General features: G+C 64.7%; 1 protein-coding gene across 3 annotated transcripts in view; it reads left to right on the top strand.

Moving 5' to 3' along the window:
* The first annotated feature begins 333 nt into the window (after positions 1 to 333).
* The window catches only part of LGR6 (leucine rich repeat containing G protein-coupled receptor 6), a 38766-nt gene continuing 21284 nt past the window's right edge, over positions 334 to 17815 (top strand). Inside the window, exons 1-4 of one of the 3 annotated variants that reach the window (XM_059677875.1) lie at positions 334 to 879; positions 14411 to 14482; positions 15388 to 15459; positions 16477 to 16548. In XM_059677875.1, the coding sequence (XP_059533858.1) occupies positions 665 to 879; positions 14411 to 14482; positions 15388 to 15459; positions 16477 to 16548 (431 nt within the window). In that variant the 5' untranslated portion in view covers positions 334 to 664. The remainder of the gene's footprint in view (positions 880 to 14410; positions 14483 to 15387; positions 15460 to 16476; positions 16549 to 17815) is intronic. The other 2 variants (XM_059677874.1, XM_059677876.1) reach the window with 2 other exon arrangements.

Genomic DNA, 17815 nt, shown 5'->3' with positions numbered 1-17815 from the left:
GCTGCCTGAAGCTACCTGAGGGAGAATCATGGACGGGCTGCCTCCTGCACGCCCCACACGGGGGATCGAGCCCACAACCCGGGCATGTGCCCCTGACCGGGAATCCAACCGTGACCTCCTGGTTCCTAGGTCGAAGCTCAACCACTGAGCCACACCGCCCGGGCCCTATGGAGACTCCGGAGGTGGCTTCCCGCGGGCCTCCTCCGTGCCCCAGGTGGCCCATGGCTGTTCCCCCGGGAGGAGAGGGTCTGAGTGCGCAAGCCTAGGCCCTGGGCCCCGGTCCAGACAAGCGCAGGTCCCGGGGAGGCGGGCGCCGCCGCTGTCCTGGGCTCCGCGGCTGTTTTTCTTTCCTGGATGGAACTCCTGCCAGCTCCGAGGAAGGCGGGCAGGGGCGAGCCGGGCGCACAAAGTTTCCCTGACTCCTCCTCCGCGCGTCTCCCTCCCTCGCCCAGCCCAGCCCGCGAGCTGGAGGAGCGCACTAGGCAATGCCCGCGCCGCGCTGACTGCACGGTCCCCGCGCACCCGCCCGCCCGCCCGCCCGCCCGGAGCAGAGCCCGCGGGCGCCCCCGCCTCGCGCCCCGGCGGTGACGGCGCAGCGCCCTCCTGGCTGCGTCCCCGGTGCGCCCCGCCGCCCGCCGCCAGGTGCCGGCCCGCCGCCGCCGGGATGCCCTGCGCGCCAGGACTGCGCACGCCGTGGCTGCGGCTGTGCGCTCTGCTCTGCGCCGTCCCGTGCGCCCCGCAGCCCGGGTCCGGCCCCGAGCCCGCCGCCTGCCCGGCCCCCTGCCGCTGCCGCGAGGACGGCGTCATGCTGGCGGCCGACTGCTCGGAGCTGGGGCTCTCCACGGTGCCCCCGGACCTGGCCCCGCTGACCGCCTACCTGTGAGTACCGACTGGGCCGCGCGCGCCCCTGCGGCGCCCGCCTGTGCCCACCCGACCTCAGGCTGGGGCACCTGCTGGGTGGGCGCCCTGCGCATGGGCCTGGGGAGGGCTCTCCCCTCCAGGGGGCTGACCCCTGGGGACCGGACGGGAGGAGAGTCAGACTGAGCATCAGACCAGCGGCGCTGGGCTTCCCTCCCGGTCTGGCAGGTTCAGGTGGGAGCTCAGGTTTGGTGACCGGTGTGTGTGTGGGTGTATCTGGACCCTGAGCTGGAGGGACCTGGCTTGGCGGCCCCTTCTCCCCAGGGCGCCTGCAGGTGAAGCTGTTGAGAGTCGGAGGAGGAGAGGGGAGGGGCTCCGTGGGTGGAAAGGTTTGTGGCTTGGGGGGGGCCAGGACAGAGCTGCCACACTGAGGCTGGGGGGCCTAGGTGGGGGGGGGTCCCGAAAGCCGGGAAAGGAGCCTCACCCGGGCTTGTCTCCTCCAGAGGGGACCCTGCCGTACCCCGTCCCTTCGGGGAGGCGGCCTGGCTCCCGGGGCCCCGTGGGGCCCGTCCCAGGAGGCAGCGTAGGAGACAGTAATTTGTGGGCAGGCGCCCAGGCTGAACACCAGAGAACCATTTTTAGCCGAGGGATGGGGTGCGATGATGCGTGAAGGGGACTCTACCGGGAGCAGCTGCCCCCTGGAGGAGCTTCCCTCCGGAGCCTGAGGGCTGGGGGCTCCGGATGGGGTGCCCCCCGGGCAGGAGGAGGGGGTGCCAACTCATTCCAGGCCATGTACCCCACTCCCACCCCTGCTGGGGGGGGGCAGGGAAGGAAAGGTCCCTGGTTCAGCCCTGCCCTGCCTGGGCTCCTGCAGCTTTTCTCAGAGGGTGGAGAGCCTGGGACCGGCCGGCCGTCTGTCCATCTGTCCCTGGATGGGTCCTGAGCTCCCAGTTTAGGGCCTCGGGACCTGGGGCACGAGGGAGAGAGAGCCGGGATGGTTCTCACAAGAGACAGGCGTGTCTGCTGAACCGCGGGGGGCCCGGGTGCTCGGTGCTGGCACGTCCTGGGTGGGGGTGCAGGGTCCTGCGTTGCCATCCTTCACGGGGCTCCCCTCCCAGGCTCTCTGCCCTGAGTTGGGGTGCACAGGGTGGGGGGCAGGGGAGGAAACAGTGACCATATTCCAGAAGGTCTGCCCCCTGCCTGCTCCCCCCAGGGCAGCCCCACCTGTGGCCCTTTTACATGTTGGGGTACATGGCGTTGAATCCTCTGAGGACGGGGTTCTGTGGATAAAAAGAGTTTGGCTCGGCCGGCGTGGCTCAGCGGTTGAGCGTCGACCTATGAACCAGGAGGTCAGGGTTCGATTCCCGGTCAGGGCACAGGCCCGGGTTGTGGGCTCCCTCCCCAGTGGGGGGGCGTGCAGGAGGCAGCCGATCAGTGATTCTCTCTCATCATGGATGTTTCTCTCTCTCTCTGTTCCTCTTCTTTCCTCTTGGAAAAGGAAAAAAGAAAGAGTTTGGAAATTGGGGTGGGGGCTGAGAAAGGCACCGTTCCTCTGTGGAGGGGGGGGCTGGGGGCTACACCCCCCGGGCGGACTGGTCCAGGCTCCTCCCCAGCACCTGTCTCCCCGGCCACCTTTTCGGGAAGAGCTCGGGGAAGGGAGGTCAGAGCCACCTGGGGAACCCCAGCACCCCACGCCCCTGCTGCTGGGAGATGGATGATCCTCCCTCCTCCTTGTCACAACCCCACCCCCACCCCCAGGGCTGGGGGGCTGCGTCTGGGCCGTGGAGGTGGGGTGTTCTGAGCTGGTCCGTGTCTCCCTGGGGATGGAGCGAGGCCCTCTGTCCTCGGACACGGCTTGTGCTTCTTTTCATAAAAAAAAATATTTTTACTGTTGATGGTGTTACAGAGATCTCCCATCCCCCCTTTCCCTCCCTCCTCCCAGCCCCTACCCACCCCCAGGCCTTCACCACCCTATCGCCCGTGTCCGCGGGCTGCGCCCATAAGTATATAAGTTCCTTGGTTGATCTCTTCTCGTCCCCCCAACCCCACGTGGGGTATGTCAGCCTGGCCCACGCCTCCCGCCTTCGGGTCTTGTTTTACAGCTGGTGCTTCTGAGAGGGGGAGAGGGGAGGGGCCGGGGCGATGAGGGGACGGAGCGGTGGGCTCTGGGAGATGGGGGAGGTGAGGAGCGTCCCCTCTGGGTGGGGAAGCAGGGGTCTCTGCAGGAGCCGAGGTCCGGGGCCCCTTCGCTTCCTCTCCTCAGTGAGGCCGGCAGTGCCCGCTCTGGCCTTGCACGCGGGAGCCTGGCTCCTGGCGAGGACGGTGCAGGTTTGCATCCGATGATGTGACCACGTGCCCTCTGTCCCGCCCGCCAGACCCTGGCTCCTTCCCAGCTCTGCCCCCTGCTGGGAGTCACCCAGCTCCTCGGAGCCCCGGGACCAGATGTGTCTCTTAAAATAAAAAATTATCGATTTCAGCCCCGGCTGGTGTGGCTCAGTGGATAAAGCGTCGGCCTGCGGACTGGAGGGTCCCAGGTTCGATTCCCAGTCAGGGCACAGGCCCGGGTTTCGGGCTCCATCCCCAGTGGGGGGCATGCAGGGGGCAGCCGATCCATGATTCTCTCTCATCACTGATGTTTCTCTCCCCCTCTCCCTTCCTCTCTGAAATCAATAATTTTTTTAACCATTTAATATTTTTATTGATTTCAGAGAGGAAGGGAGAGGGACAGAGAGAGAGAAACGTCAATGATGAGAGAGAACCATGGATCGGCTGCCTCCTGCACGCCCCCCACTGGGGACTGAGCCCACAACCCAGGCATGTGCCCTGACCGGGAATCGAACCCTGACCTCCCTGTTCATAGGTTGACGCTCAGCCCCTGAGCCACGCCGGCCTGGCTCCCTTTCCTTCCTGATGAATCAGACAGCCTGAGTTGCAGCCCCCCCAAACTTGGGGCCTGTGAGTCTCACCTCGGCCAGCCCCCCCATTGCTGTGCCCCCAAACTTCTCTGGGCCTCGGTGTCCACATGTTGTGTTGAGAAAGGAGAAGCCACCCAGGAGGCGGGCCTGGGGGACAGGAGCGCCCTCGGGGCGGCAGGCGGTGGGGAGGGAGGCGAGGGGGCAGCACCCAGGCCAGGGAAGAGGGAGAGGGCATGTGGGGGGGGGTGATTCCAGGAACCGGGTCCTCAGGAGGCCGTGCCAGCCCCTCCGAGGGCAGCCCCTGGGGGCGGCTGGAGGAGGGTGAGTGTGGGGGGAGCCAGCACCCCAGTTCAAAGGAAAGGCAGGAAACAGCCGTAGGCACGAGAAAAAGGAAACGTCTGGCAGCAGCGGAGGGCACGGGCGCGGCCGGGCGGGGCGGCTGGTGGAGGAGAAGAAAGCCTGGCTCGGAGCAGAGCTGGCCCCCGTCCCGCCCACTCCACCGCCTTCCCCGGTCCACGGGCTCTCAACCCGATGGCCCCACACACGCCCGGTCCCTTCCCACCGGACCCGTGCCCGGGGCAGAGGCAGAAGGCAGGGCCGCGCGGGGTGCCGGCGGGAGGCCTGGGGGCCCCTGGCCCTGCCTTGGGCCCGGGTGTGTGAGCTGGGTGTCTCTGGGACCGTCCCTCAGCCTCTCCGCTTCTGCGTCTTGAACGTGGAAACTCGAGCGGCGAGCACCTGGAGGGGGCGGGAGGAGCAGGAGACAAAGACGGCAAAGCCGGGGGCCTTCCCCCCACTCCTGGTTCCACGCGTCCACGAGGAGTGTCATTTCCCCCACACGTGAGCACCAGAGGCCCCGAAAGGGGATATCGGAGCTGCAGGGACCGAGTGGGGCTGCCCTCCCTCCCTCCCTCCCTCCATCCCTCCCTCCATCCTTCTTTTTGTTTAAAAAAAGTATATTTTATTGATCTCAGAGAGGAAGGGAGAGGGAGGGAGAGAGAAACATCCGTGATGAGAGAATCACTGATCCGCTGCCTCCTGCACGCCCCACACCCTGGATTGAGCCCGCAACCCGGGCCTGTGCCCTGACCGGGAATCGAACCCTGACCTCCTGGGTCATAGGTCGACGCCCAACCCCTGAGCCACACTGGCCGGGCCTTGTTCTTTCTATGAAAGCCCGTCCCACTGACCCGCAGGGAGGGCGGCCGGTCCCCGGTGGCTCTGCTCCTGGGCTCCGGGCTCCGGGGCTCGGCAGGACGTGCCCCTCCCTCCTCACAGGGACGCCCCCGGACACCCAATGGGTGCTCCCCAACGAGGAGAGACCCGGCTTCTAGGTCCCTTCGTCTGGAGAGCCTGGCTTCTCCCCAGAAACGGAGTCTGGGGGTCTGTGGCTGGAGGAGAGGCAGGTGTGAGGGGACCAGGGTGTGTGGTCCTGGCCGCCTGGGATGTGCCCTGAGGGCCCGTGAGGAACTCTGAGCTCATCCCTAATGGGCTGGGGCCGGAGGCTCGCAGCTCACTCTAAGGGGAGCAGGGCCAAGGACGGGGAGTCCTGGGGGGCGGGGGGCTTTGGGCACCTGGGGAAGGTGCAGGAGACGGGGTGGGGTTGGGCGTGGGGGGCAAGCTCCAACTCCTCCCATGTTGGAAATGACGACTTCTTTCAGCCAAACCGCCATGGACTCCCTGACTCAGGGGCTGTCAGAATTGGGGGACCCCCCTCTGTGCTAACTACTCTCGTGGTAAACACCAGGGGAGGGGTCCCCAATTTCTAATGACGATTCAGAGGTCTCTCTTCCTGCCCTTCAGACGCGGGAGCAGGTCCCGGGACGAGAAAAACACCCAGGATGCCAAACGCGGGCCGTGAGCAGAGGGTTATTTTGGAAGCAGAAGGACGTGGAGGAGCTCAGGGGCTGGCACCGTGCCCCCCAGAGCCAGGCCAGCGCGGGCACGGGCGGGCGGGCGGGCGGGCAGCGGCAGGTGGGGGCTGGGCCGGCCGCAGGGACAGGGACTTCCCATGCGTCTGGTCCCCAGCCTCCTCTTCCGAGACCTACCAGGAGGGCCAGTCTCAGGGGCCGTCCCAGCCCTGGGGCCAGGCCCTCCCCGATCGGATCGATGGTGAGACAAGGACCCAGGACCCGGAGCTGGGCCAGGGATGGAGGCTGTGCCCAGCCCCCCGCCTCCTCCTCGCTCCCCGACAGAGGGGACAGGGGACGCGTCCTGTCCTGGCTGCAGCCCGCACGCCCTGGGCCTGACCGTCCCTCCAGGGAGATGCTAGCAGGGGTTCTCAACCTTCCTGATGCCGCGACCCTTTCATACAGTGCCTCCTGTTGTGGTGACCCCCAATTTCACGGTTACCAATCGAACATCATTCAAGCATAGTGATCAATCCCCAAAACAAGATGTCGTTATAGATGTGTTTTCCGATGGCCTTAGGCGACCCCTGTGAAAGGGTCGTTCGACCCCCAAAGGGGTCGCGACCCACAGGTTGAGAACCGCTGTGCTAGGGGGTCAGGAGGGGCCTGGCACGATGCCGGAAACTGCCCCCTGCCCCCGCCAGAAACAGCACTTGCCACATTTATTATTATTTTTAAATATATTTTTTATTGATTTCAGAGAGGAAGGGAGAGGAAGAGAGAGAGAAACACCAATGATGAGAAAGAATCACGGATCAATAACCAACTGACGGGCCAGAGTCCGGGGGTGCAGAGCAGAGCCTGTGCTTACCTGAGAGGGAGGAGGGCAGCCCCCTCCAGACCTGGGCTGGCCCTCACCTGGCTCCCCGCAGGCCCCAAGGGGTGGCACCCACCCCAGACGGCTGTCCTGTCCGGGGAGCCTTGAAGCTGCCATCCGGGGGGGGGGCCCTTGAAGCCACCGGCCCCCCCCCCCAGCCCGTGGCCAGGCAGGGTCTCCTTAAGTGAGACATCTGTTTACAAACCCTTCCACTTAGGAGCTGCTTGGCCTCCCCGGTTCCTTCTCTTATTTATTTACTTATTTATTGGAAAAAGAAAACTTCTTTTGAAAGTTTCCATCCAGTCTCCGACCAGTTAGGATGAGCGGGGGCATGTGCCCGTCCGGGGGTTGGGCGGGGAGAGCGCTCTGGCGACGGTCAGTCCCTGAATAGCTGCCGTGTGTCTGGCCCTCGCCCGGGCCCCGAAGGTCTGAGACGACTAAGCCCTGTGGTCGGTCGGTCGGCCGGTCGGTCGGTGTGAAGAGAAGTGTCGAGCGGGCGGGTGAGAAAGCGGCCGCCCTGTAAGCGCCGGGTGAGGACGCTCATGGCCTGGCTGTGGGGCGCTCGGGGGTGGGGCGCCGTGGGGAGGGATGGCCACTCGGAGTCTTGGGATGACCACGGTGGGGGGACACCAAGCCCCAGACCTCAGCAAGTGCTCGTAAAGCACCTACTGTGTGCGGGAGCCCTGATGAGGAGGGTGACAATGACGCCCAGCAATCAACAGGCAGTTCCAGCCGTAACCGGTTTGGCTCAGTGGAGAGAGCGTCGGCCTGCAGACTGAAGGGTCCCAGGTTCGATTCCGGTCAAGGGCACGTACCTGGGTTGCGGGCACATCCCCAGTGGGGGGTGTGCAGGAGGCAGCTGATCGATGATTCTCTCTCATCGATGTTTCTGACTCTCTGTCCCTCTGGCAGTTCCAGCTCCAGACGGCGAGATGCCAGTTTACAGAAGACTTTCAGAACGAGTCTCTCTCTCTCCTTTTTATTCATTTATTTTATTTTTAAAAAAATATATTTTTTATTGATTTCAGAAAAGAAGGGAGAGGGAGAGACAGAAGCATCCATGGTGAGAGAGAATCGTGGGTCGGCCGCCTCCTGCACGCCCCCCACTGGGGATCCGGCCTGCAACCCGGGCCTGCGCCCTGACCTCCTGGTTCTTGGGTCGGTGCTCAGCACGGGGCCGTGCGGCCGGCCGGCGTCTCCTTTTTAGACGAACGTTTCATTGAAGCGTCACATGCATCACAGGGAAGAGTCCCCGTCACAGGTGCGGCGTGCGATACCGTTTCCCGGGCTGCACACACCTGCGTAGCCAGCACCCAGACGGGGAGGCAGGGTGGCCACTGCTCCCAGGGCCCGCCCCGTCCCCGTCCGCGGCGGGCAACCTGGGTAGGTCATGGGTCGTGACCTCTGGCCACGCAGGTGCGCCTCGCCCGTGTTCTCAGCTCCCTCTAAGGCAGCGGTTCTCAACCTGTGGGTCGCCAACCTGTGGGTCGCGACCCCTTTGGAGGCCGAACGACCCTTTCGCAGGGGTCGTCTAAAACCATCGGAAAACACGTCTATCATTACATATTGTTTTTGTGATTCATCGCTGTGCTTTAATTATGTTCAATGTGTAACCATGAAAATACATCCTGCCTATCAGATATTTACATGACGATTCATAACAGTAGCAACATGACAGTGATGAAGTAGCGACGAAAATAATGTTATGGTTGGGGGTCCCCACAACATGAGGAGCTGTATGAAAGGGCTGCGGCGTGAGGGAGGTTGAGAACCGCTGTTTAAGGGGATGGAGGCCGGCCCCTTCCCCTCGCCGCGTCTGAAGGTGCGTCCACGCCGCTGCTGGTGGCCATGGTCACGCTGGTGCGCTTTGTTGGCTGTAAGCCCAGGAGTGGAATTTCTGGGTCACGTCAGATCCTGGCGCCGCCTCCTGGGGGACGTGTGGAGGGGTCGCTGGCTTGGTCGGAGGCAGCAGGGAGGCCAGTGACGTGAGTGAGGAGGGGGAGAGGCTGGGGGTGCCCAGGGCTGGGCCCCGAGGAGCAGCCGGACACGGAGACCCTCTGACCACTGACTGTGTGGTTTCCAGTGGCTCCCATAGCAAACCCGTGGCTTCGAGCGTCGGAGCGGGGGTCTCTGAGATTGTGGAGGCCGGCAGCTCAGGATCCGGGTGTCGGCAGGGCTGTGCTCGCCGGGGCTCCTGGGGACGGCCTACTGCGCGCCTCTAAGTGCGGTGGCGGCTTGTGGCCACGTCACTCCGGCCTCTGCCTCCCCCAGTGCCTCCCCTCCTCCTCAGGGGGGGTCTCCCTGTGGGTTTCCCTTGTCATGGGCTTGGGGTCCACCCGAACCTGCAGAGACCCCCCTTTCCAAGTAAGATCACACCCCCAGGTTCCAGGTGTTAGGATGCGGACATATCTCTTTTTTTGGGGAGACCACCCTTCAGCCAAAGGCACCCCCTCGCTGTCATCCTAAGCACTGTCCTGCCCTTTGCAAAGCTCTCAGGCCACTTTCTGATGGCTGAGCCAGACCCTCTTGGCTCCCACAGGTGACACTTCCTCCGGGAAGCCCTCCTTGACTGCCCCCCGCCTCGCACTCCAGGTTCCGTGCAGCTGTGTCTGTGGTTCTGAGTGTGTCCTCAGAGGGCTGTGTCCTCCTCCAGGGCTCAGCAGGCCTTTGCCCACAAGGGCGCTAGAAACGAGGAATTTGGGCGGAAGGCCTCTTCCCAGCAGTGGCCGGGGCACCGTGCCCAGGGGTAGCCCGGTGTCCAGCCCCCCCGTCCTGGCCCCGTCCCCGCTGCCCCCCGGACACGGCGCCTCGGAGGGAACCTGGCTGCGACCGCTCTCGGGCCTCTGTGGCTGCCCTGGTTGCACACCGTCCAGGGAGGGAGGAGGCGCTGGGGGCGGGCAGCCCGGACCTTTGCTTTTCCTTGGAGGAGGCCAGGGAGACAGATGCCTTTGGCGGAGGGACCGGGGCCAGAGATCCCAAGATCAAAGGGTGCGGAGATCAGGGCTGGGCAGGTGGCGTCACTTGGAGGCACCGGGAGGGGCAGCAGCTGGTGCCTCCCAAGGGCAGGGCTGACCCAGAACGCCCTCCCCTCGCTCCCTGCCCCCCCCCCCCGCGGTGACCTGTGGGGAAGGGCTCTGCGAGCTGAATGCAAGGAGGGAGGGGTGTCCCCCCACCGTGGGCACAGCTGTACCCCCAGCCACACACACTAGGACCCTCCGTTCAACCCTCACAATCACTCCCTTACGAGGAACTATCACATAATATATCTGTATTTTTAAAATATATTTTTATTGATTTCAGAGAAGAAGAAAGAGGGAGAGATAGAAACATCGACTGCCTCCTGCACACCCCCCCACCCCCCTCTGGGGATGGAGCCCGTAACCTGGGCATGTTTCCTGACCGGGAATCGAACCCGGGACCCTTCAGCCCACAGGCCGACGCTCTATCCACTGAGCCACACCGGCCAGGGCTCCCAGTCCCATTTAGAAAACCGTCTCGCTGGGTGTCTGGGTGCTGTGGGGCTGGGGTGGGTGCGCCCTGGGAGTGCAGGTATGGGGACGAGGGCGGGGCGGGGGGCGGGGGGGGGCTCCCAGCTGTGGGAGGAGCTTTCACTGGGACTGGGCGTGGGGGCACTGAATAGAGGCTCTTTCTCCTGTTCTCCCCGGACACGCCCTGGCCCTTTATCCGGTGGAATAAAGGCAGAAGGACCAGCGTCTTCAGCTAAAGAAACAGAACCCAGGGCTGTGCCTCCCACAAAGGGGACTCCCCCGCCCGCCCTGGGCACCCATCCCTCCGCCCAGGCCCCCCCTGCTCCCACCCCGCCAGCCCCTGTCCTGGGACCTCAGGGAGCCCGCGGGACACGCCACCGCTAGCCACCCAGGCCGGGCTGTGGCTGACTTGGTGACGGGAGCTTCAGCGCTCCGTCAAACGGCCGCATGGACGAGCCCGAGGAAGCCCAGTGGGACTCCGGCTCCCGCCCCAGGCCTGGTCCCTCGGGCCTGTCACCGGCCACGCTCTTGTCATTTGTCCCCACGGACGGGCTCTTTGAGGGCGGGCAGCACACGTGACTGGGCCTCGCAGCTTCCTCGCCCGGCGGAGCCTGGCACATAGTAGGTGCTCAGCGAGCGCTGGTTGAGTGGTGGGTGCCTGGGTGGTGAGAGGAATGCCTGGAGGGCTTCCCGGAGGAGGCGGCGCTTGACCTGGGTCTTGGCGAACGGGGGCGTTGGGTCGTGGTGCTCACGGGTCCTGCCGGTCGGTTACTTGCTGTGGGCTGGGCACCGGCAGGGCACTTTGCCAGGGGGGAAACCGAGGCAGGGAGAGGCGAAGGAACGTGCCCAGAGTCCCACGGTGGCAGAGCCGGGAATCAGACCGCAGAGGCTGCAGGGTGTCCGGTGGGGCTGCCTGTGACGAGGGCCGCGTCCGTCCCGTGTGGGGCCACTGGCCGCGTGTGGCTGCCGAGCCTCGAGCCGTGGCGAGTGCAGCCGGGGAACCGATTTGCTGATTTAGTCTGAACGGAGGGAAATGTCCCCCGTGCGCTGGCGGCTGCTGTGTGGGGCAGAGCAGGTCCCTTCGTGGCGCAGAGAGTGGGCGGAGCGGAGAGAAGGGGCCCGGAGCCGTCCCCCGGGCGTCGGAGGGGAGGGTCTCCTGCTCCCCATCCTCCAGCGTCTGCCCCCCCCCCCCCCGGCCTCCCCTTATCACACCTGCTCCTGGTCTCCATGGTGACAGCGCCTCGCCCAGCAGCCTGGGTGGTCCGGTCGCCTCACAGGGTGAAGTTCTGAGAACATTTTCCTGACGTGCGGCCAGAATTTCCACTTCCCGCGCCCAGGGCTGGGGCTCTGCTCCCCCTGCTGCCAGCCTCGCCCGCCCCCACACCCACCCCCCTGGCCCAGTCCGCCCAGAGGCCCGGGGCTGCGGATGGGGGTGCCCCTCGCCCTCGCCGCCCCCGCGGTTCGGTGGGGAGGCAGCGTGCAGGGCCCAGCGCCGTGAGGACGCGGGGCCCCTCGTCCAGACGTTAGTGAGAGTTCAAACGACAGCAGCAGAGGCTGAGCGGCCGAACGTGCGGCTCCGTGCAGCTAAACAACCGTGAAGCTGGTCCCGGGGCAGTGATGCGCGTGCATGCACGTTCCTGTGCACATGCGTGTGCACACATGTGTTTCTGTGCACATACACGTGTGTATCCAGGCGCACACACATGTGTATGTGTGTATTGTGTACGAGTGAGGGTTTCTGTGTGTGTGCATGTGTGTACCCAGGCGCACAATCTATATGCACGTGCACACATATGTGTAGGTGTGTGTCGTGTACATGTGTACAAATGAGGGTTTCTGTGCACATATATGCTTCTGTACATATATGCACACGCGTATGCACATGTCCAGGTGCACATGTGTGTACACCTATATGCATGTGCACACACACGTGTGTTGTGCACAAGTGAGGGTTTCTGTGTGTGCATGTGTGTACATGCCCAGGTGCACACATGTGCACATCTATATACATATGTGCGCGCACGTGTGTGTTGTGCACAAGTGAGGGTTTCTGTGTGTGCATGTGTGTACATGCCCAGGTGCACATCTATATACATATGTGCACGCACGTGTGTGTTGTGTGCAAGGGAGGATTTCTGTGTGCACACGTGTGCGCGCTCCTAGTGGTCATAGGATGGCGAGGGGGCCACAGGGCGAGTCCAGGCCTGGGCACTCGGTTCAGGCACACGTTGGTCTCCAACCGCAGCCTCACGGGGCGTCCGTGCTCCCTCGGGAGACGGGCCGGGGTAAACTGAGGCCGAGAGCAGGTCACAGCGCCCTGGGCTTTCCCACCAGAGGGGGGGGGGGCCCGGAGGCCACGGCGTCTCCCGAGTTCCTGACTGTGGCGCGCGGAGGCTTCCAGAACGCCGGTGACCGTGAACAGTCCAACACGCTGAGATGCACACGGGCAGGTACACACGTGTGCCCTCACACGTGGCACATGCTGCCCAGCACCCACTAGACAAGCATATCCAAGACCTGGTGTATCCCAACATGTGCCCCCTCATAAATATCACCCGTTCCTACCGCCGAGCTGCTGCTGCTGCAGCCAAACCCAGGCCCCCAGGGCTCAGGGCGCCCCTCGTCCCGGCCTGGGCACGGCCTGCGGCCTGAGCTGCTCTCTGGTCGCACAGGGACAGCCCACCTCCTGGGAGGCCTGTCTCAGAGCCTCCACCTTCGCAGGGCACCTTCCTGAGATCGCCCAGGCGGCCCCCCCTGCAGGCCCCCCCAGAATGACCCCAGGACGACCCTCCGGATGACCCCCCCAAGGACAGCCCCCCCAGGACGACCCCGTCCCCTGCCCCCCTGCAGGGCCAGTGGCCCTTATTGCTCCCGGGGCCCTGGCATCAGCTTGGAGGGCCTCAGTGGGAAGCCTTCTGCGCCTCCCGCTCACAGCTCTGCGCTCCTCCTCACTCTCCCTGGCACCAGCCTCACCCCTTTTCCTTTTGTGCGGGGCCCAGGCCTGAATGGGGCCCCCCCGCCCCGCCCCCGCCCCTCTGAAATCCACCCCCTCCCCTGCCCCTGCAGCTGGGCTGTGCTGTCTCAGGGCAGGATGTGGGGGGCTGGGCCCCTCCTCCCCGGGGAGAACAATGAGGCCTCTGGGGGGGTGGGGGGGCTTGGAGCCACATCAGAGCCTCGCGGGACGGCCCCCGGGGGGACAGCTGAGTGACGCGCCCTGAGTCACGGCCCCACGCGGCCTCGCGCTCCTGTGGAGGCACGTTCGGCCGGGCTCGGGGTAAACACGGAAGGTGCTCGGCTCTGCTCCTCCCTCCTGGCGGGGGGAGCCCGGCCCGGCCCGAGGGGAGGTCCCGGCAGAACCGGGCGTCGGCCTGGGCTCCCCCCGCCACCGTTCCGTGCGCCAACCCCGTGTTCCGTGTGCCAGCCCCGTGTTCCGTGTGCCAGCCCCGTGTTCCCTGTGCCAGCCCCGTGTTCCGTGTGCCAGCCTCATGTTCCGTGTGCCAACCCCGTGTTCCGTGCGCTAGCCCCGTGTTCCGTGTGCCAACCCCGTGTTCCGTGCTCTAGCCCGCGGCTCTGCCCAGCAGGGACCATCCTCCCTCCCTGGGGCACTGCTGGGAGCCCAGGCTTAGTCAGAGATGAAATACTGGAGACTCAGCAGTCTTTTTATTTATTTATTTAAAAAAAATATTGTTATTGATTTCAGAGAGGAAGGAGAGGGAGAAAGAGAGAGAGAGACATCAATGATGAGCCCTGGCTGGTGTTGCCCAGTGGATAGAGTGTCGGCCTGCGGGCTGAAGGGTCCTGAGTTCGATTCCCGGTGAAGGGCACGTGCCAGGGTTGCAGGCTCCATCCCCAGTGGGGGGTGTGCAGGAGGCAGCCGGCCAGTAATTCTCTGGCACCGGCTCACCTTTACCCAAATCATCCCGTTTCATCCTCACGCCCCCCCCCCAGACTCCATGTCACCCCCAGATCTCAGCCGGATGCGGCGGCGTCAGTGTGGGCGTCCGTGTTGTGAGCGTTTTGTGTGCCGAGCGCCTTGGAGGCCCCCAGGGAGCGCATCCGTCCCACCGCTGGGAGCCGGCACCTTCCCGATGTGCCCGGAGGCCACGGCCTCCCCTGGAGGGACGCCCAGAGGGACATGACCACAGGCGACGCTCGGGAGGCAGCGCTGTCCCCCGGCTCCGGGCTGACGAGGGAGATGCTCACGCCCGTGTGTGGACTCTGTAGGCGCCGGCCCTGGAGGTCGGAACGGCAGGGCGCCCCGTGCCTCGGTTTACCCACGGGTGCGGGGAGTGTGAGGTGCACGAGGCGGCTCCTCCTCTCCTGCTGGGAACTCCGTGAATTTTGCCCCAGGCCCCTTGGCCCGGAGGTCAGCCCCTTCCCCAGCCCTGGGCTGTTCCCAGCACCCTCTGCTTCCTCCCCACGCAGGGACCTGAGCATGAACAACCTCACGGAGCTGCAGCCCGGCCGCTTCCACCGCCTGCGCTTCCTGGAGGAGCTGTGAGTGGATGGGGGGCGGGCGGGGCGGGGGGCCTGGGGCGCCCACAGGGTGGCGGGCACAGGGCCCCCTTCAGAACAAGGGGCGGGGGTTGCTCTTTTTTTTTCTTTTTTAGATATATATTTAAATATACTTTTATTGATGTCCGAGAGGAAAGGAGAGGGAGAGAGAGAAACATCCGTGGTGAGAGAGAATCATGGGCCGGCTGCCTCCTGCACGCCCCACACTGGGGATCCAGCCCGCAACCCGGGCCTGTGCCCCGACCGGGAATCGAACCCTGACCTCCTGGTTCACAGGTCGCCGGCTCCTCTGTGTGGCTCTGCTCGGTCCGGGGGAGCAGGAAGCCCGTTTAGTTCCACCTGCCCCTGACCCGTGGGGACGGACCCCCCCCCGCCCCCCAGCCCCATGACAAGCTGCCTTAGCCCCGGGCGTCAGACTGATCGAGCCCCATGTCCGCACCCCCCTGGGTTGTGGGTTGACTGTGGCGTTCGGGCCCCGGGGAGACACCGACACCCCGTCTGTGTCGGACCCTCCACGGCGACGGGAGCGACACAGACAGGGAGGCGAGGACGGGCCCGGGGTCGCGGTAGCCCAGGAGGCTGTGGGCTGCGGGGCGCCCGGGCCGAGGAGTTCGCCGGCCCTGCGGCTGCTGAGCACCAGGACCCCGAGGGCCAAGGCTCGACCTCCCCGAACCGCAGTTTCCCCCTAAGATTTGGGGCAACAGCAGCACTAGACGGGGTGATCGTGAGAATGGAGCGAGGTGGTGGGTGTGGCCCAGACGTTGTCGCTCTCAGAACTTGGGGGTCAGCACCCCATCCGCCCCCTCCCCGGCCCCCCCAGGCTAACAGGGTCCCCTCCGCGGGTTCCCTGCTGGCCGGCGTCACCCACCCTCTGCTCCGACCGGCAGGCGTCTCTCAGGGAACCACCTGTCACACATCCCGGGAGGAGCCTTCTCCGGCCTCCACAGCCTGAAGATCCTGTGAGTACGAGTGACCTTCATGCCGCGGCGTGACCTTGGGGACGGAGGGACGGAGGCTGCAGCGCAGTTTCGAGTCTCCGAGTCTCCGTCCGCCGCAGACTTCCCTGTCACTCCCTTACCTGCCGTTCCATCTTAACCGTCACTCCCATTCCTGTGCGGCCGCTCTGTCTGTAACACACGCTACGCTTTGGGGACACGCATCATTGTACCCCCTATTATTTCATTATTTCCCTGCAGGAAAGCACACCATCCTTTTTTTTTTTTAATATTTTTTATTGATTTTTTACAGAGAGGAAGGGAGAGGGATAGAGAGTTAGAAACATCGATGAGAGAGAAACATCGATCAGCTGCCTCCTGCACATCTCCCACTGGGGATGTGCCCACAACCCAGGTACATGCCCTTGACCGGAACCGAACCCGGGACCCTTCAGTCTGCAGGCCGACGCTCTATCCACTGAGCCAAACTGGTCACGGCCACCATCCTTTTTAAAAAAATATTTTTACTGATTTCAGAGAGGAAGGGAGAGGGGGAGAGAGAGAGAGAGAAACATCAGTGATGAGAGAGAATCGTGGACCGGCTGCCTCCTGCACGCCCTACACTGGGGACCCAGCCCTCAACCCGGGCCTGTGCCCCGACTGGGAATCGAACCCTGACCTCCTGGTTCACAGGTTGACGCTCAACCACTGAGCCACGCTGGCCGGCCGGGCCTTTCAGACCAAATTTCAGCGGAACCGCGAGTTCTGACTTTCGTCCCTCACGGCCGGCCGCCCACGTGTCTCTGCTTCGGCTCCGTCACCCTCTTTGCTCTGCCTCACCCTCCCGTGACCCCTCCTGGCGGGGCCCAGCCCACCACACCCGGGCAGCCCCCCTGATGGGCCGGGCCTGGGCTGGGCCAGGACGCCCTCTGGGCTGCTGCAGCTGGGGTGCGAGAGAGGGATCTAGCTTGGGGTGGGGTTCAAGAAAGGGACCCCAGCCCCGCAGGCCTGGGAGTCCTCACGCCCCTCCTCCCCTTGCAGGATGCTGCAGAACAACCAGCTGGGAGGGATCCCTGCCGAGGCGCTGAGGCAGCTGCCGAGCCTGCAGTCTCTGTGAGTCCTGGCCACGCCCCCTGCACCCCGATCCCCGCCTCTGCGCCCCGCTTCCCCCCCATGTTCAGACAGCGTGCGCTCCTGTCCCCGGTGTCTCCGGGTTTTTGTTGTCGTCAGAGGGCGTGTGTGTGTGTGTGTGTGTGTGCGCGTGTGGACTCGCTTATGTATCCGGGAGGGGAGGCTCCAGGCCCCGTGGGGACTGTGGGAACGGGACCTCCCTAGGCGGGGCCACCAGGGCGGCCTCCTGGGGCGCCTGGCGTTCTGCCTGACGGAGCCTGGGGTGCCGGGGGTGCTGGGCGGGGTCGGCCGCCCCCAGGAAGAGCCGTCTCCTCCGTGGAGGCTGCCCTAGCCCCAGGGCTTTGGGGGCGGGGTGGCCCGACACCCATTTCCTCTGCCTGGGGCGGGGCTGTGTTGAGGAAGCATGGGCCACCCAAGACAGGGTCACCCTCCAGGGAGCCCTGCAGCTCCTCTCCCGCCCAGCAGGGGCATCGTGGGTTAGAGTTTGCGTCTCTGAAGCATGGCCCTGGTAGCAGCCTGGAGGACAGCCTGGAGGAGGGGGCTGTGAAGGGACGTGAACTGAGGGAGCGTGACGGCGTATGAAGGAGAGGCCGGCGCAGGGGCCGGAGGAGAGGTTGGCGGACTCTGGACAGGCCAGGAGGCCAGGACACGCGGCCTGGGGTCGCTTCGCCTACTGCCTGGAGACCCCGGGCAGGTGACCGAACCCCGGCAGCTGCTTCTTTATAGGAAAATGGGGCGGTGGCTCAGTAGGAGAGCGGGAAGTGAGCTCACGTGCGTACAAGAGGCAGAACAGCACGTTTCTGGCTGCCACTGCAATCGTTCTTGGTGGTGTTGGCTGGAGGGGGGCGTTGAGGGAGGGCAGGGGGCGCTGACCTCGGGGTGGACGAGAGGCTGGGCACCGAGAGTGTGGCCCTGGGAGGGGGTCAGTGAGAACGTGCTGACTGAGGGTTCAGTGGGCAGTGATGCCCAGAGGGCGGGCAGGAGGGGCCCAGGGGGAGGGGGTGCTGATGGCCCTTCTGCAGGAGCTGAGTTTGAGGTGCCTGTGGGTGGGGTGACCAAGCGTCGGTGACGACCTTAAAAATGGGTCGTCTCCCTCCCTGCAGGGCGTCAATGTGTGCGGGCGCGCGTGTGGGTGTATATGTGTGAGTGTGTGAGAATGTGTGTGACTGTCTATGTGTGTATGTGAGTGCATGTAAGCATGTGAGTGTGTGTATGGGTGTGCATGTGTGTGTGAGTGTGCATGTGTATG

The sequence above is a fragment of the Myotis daubentonii genome, chromosome 20 (assembly GCF_963259705.1).
Source record: "Myotis daubentonii chromosome 20, mMyoDau2.1, whole genome shotgun sequence".
NCBI lineage: Eukaryota > Metazoa > Chordata > Mammalia > Chiroptera > Vespertilionidae > Myotis > Myotis daubentonii.
This window is presented reverse-complemented; position numbering and strand designations above follow the sequence as displayed.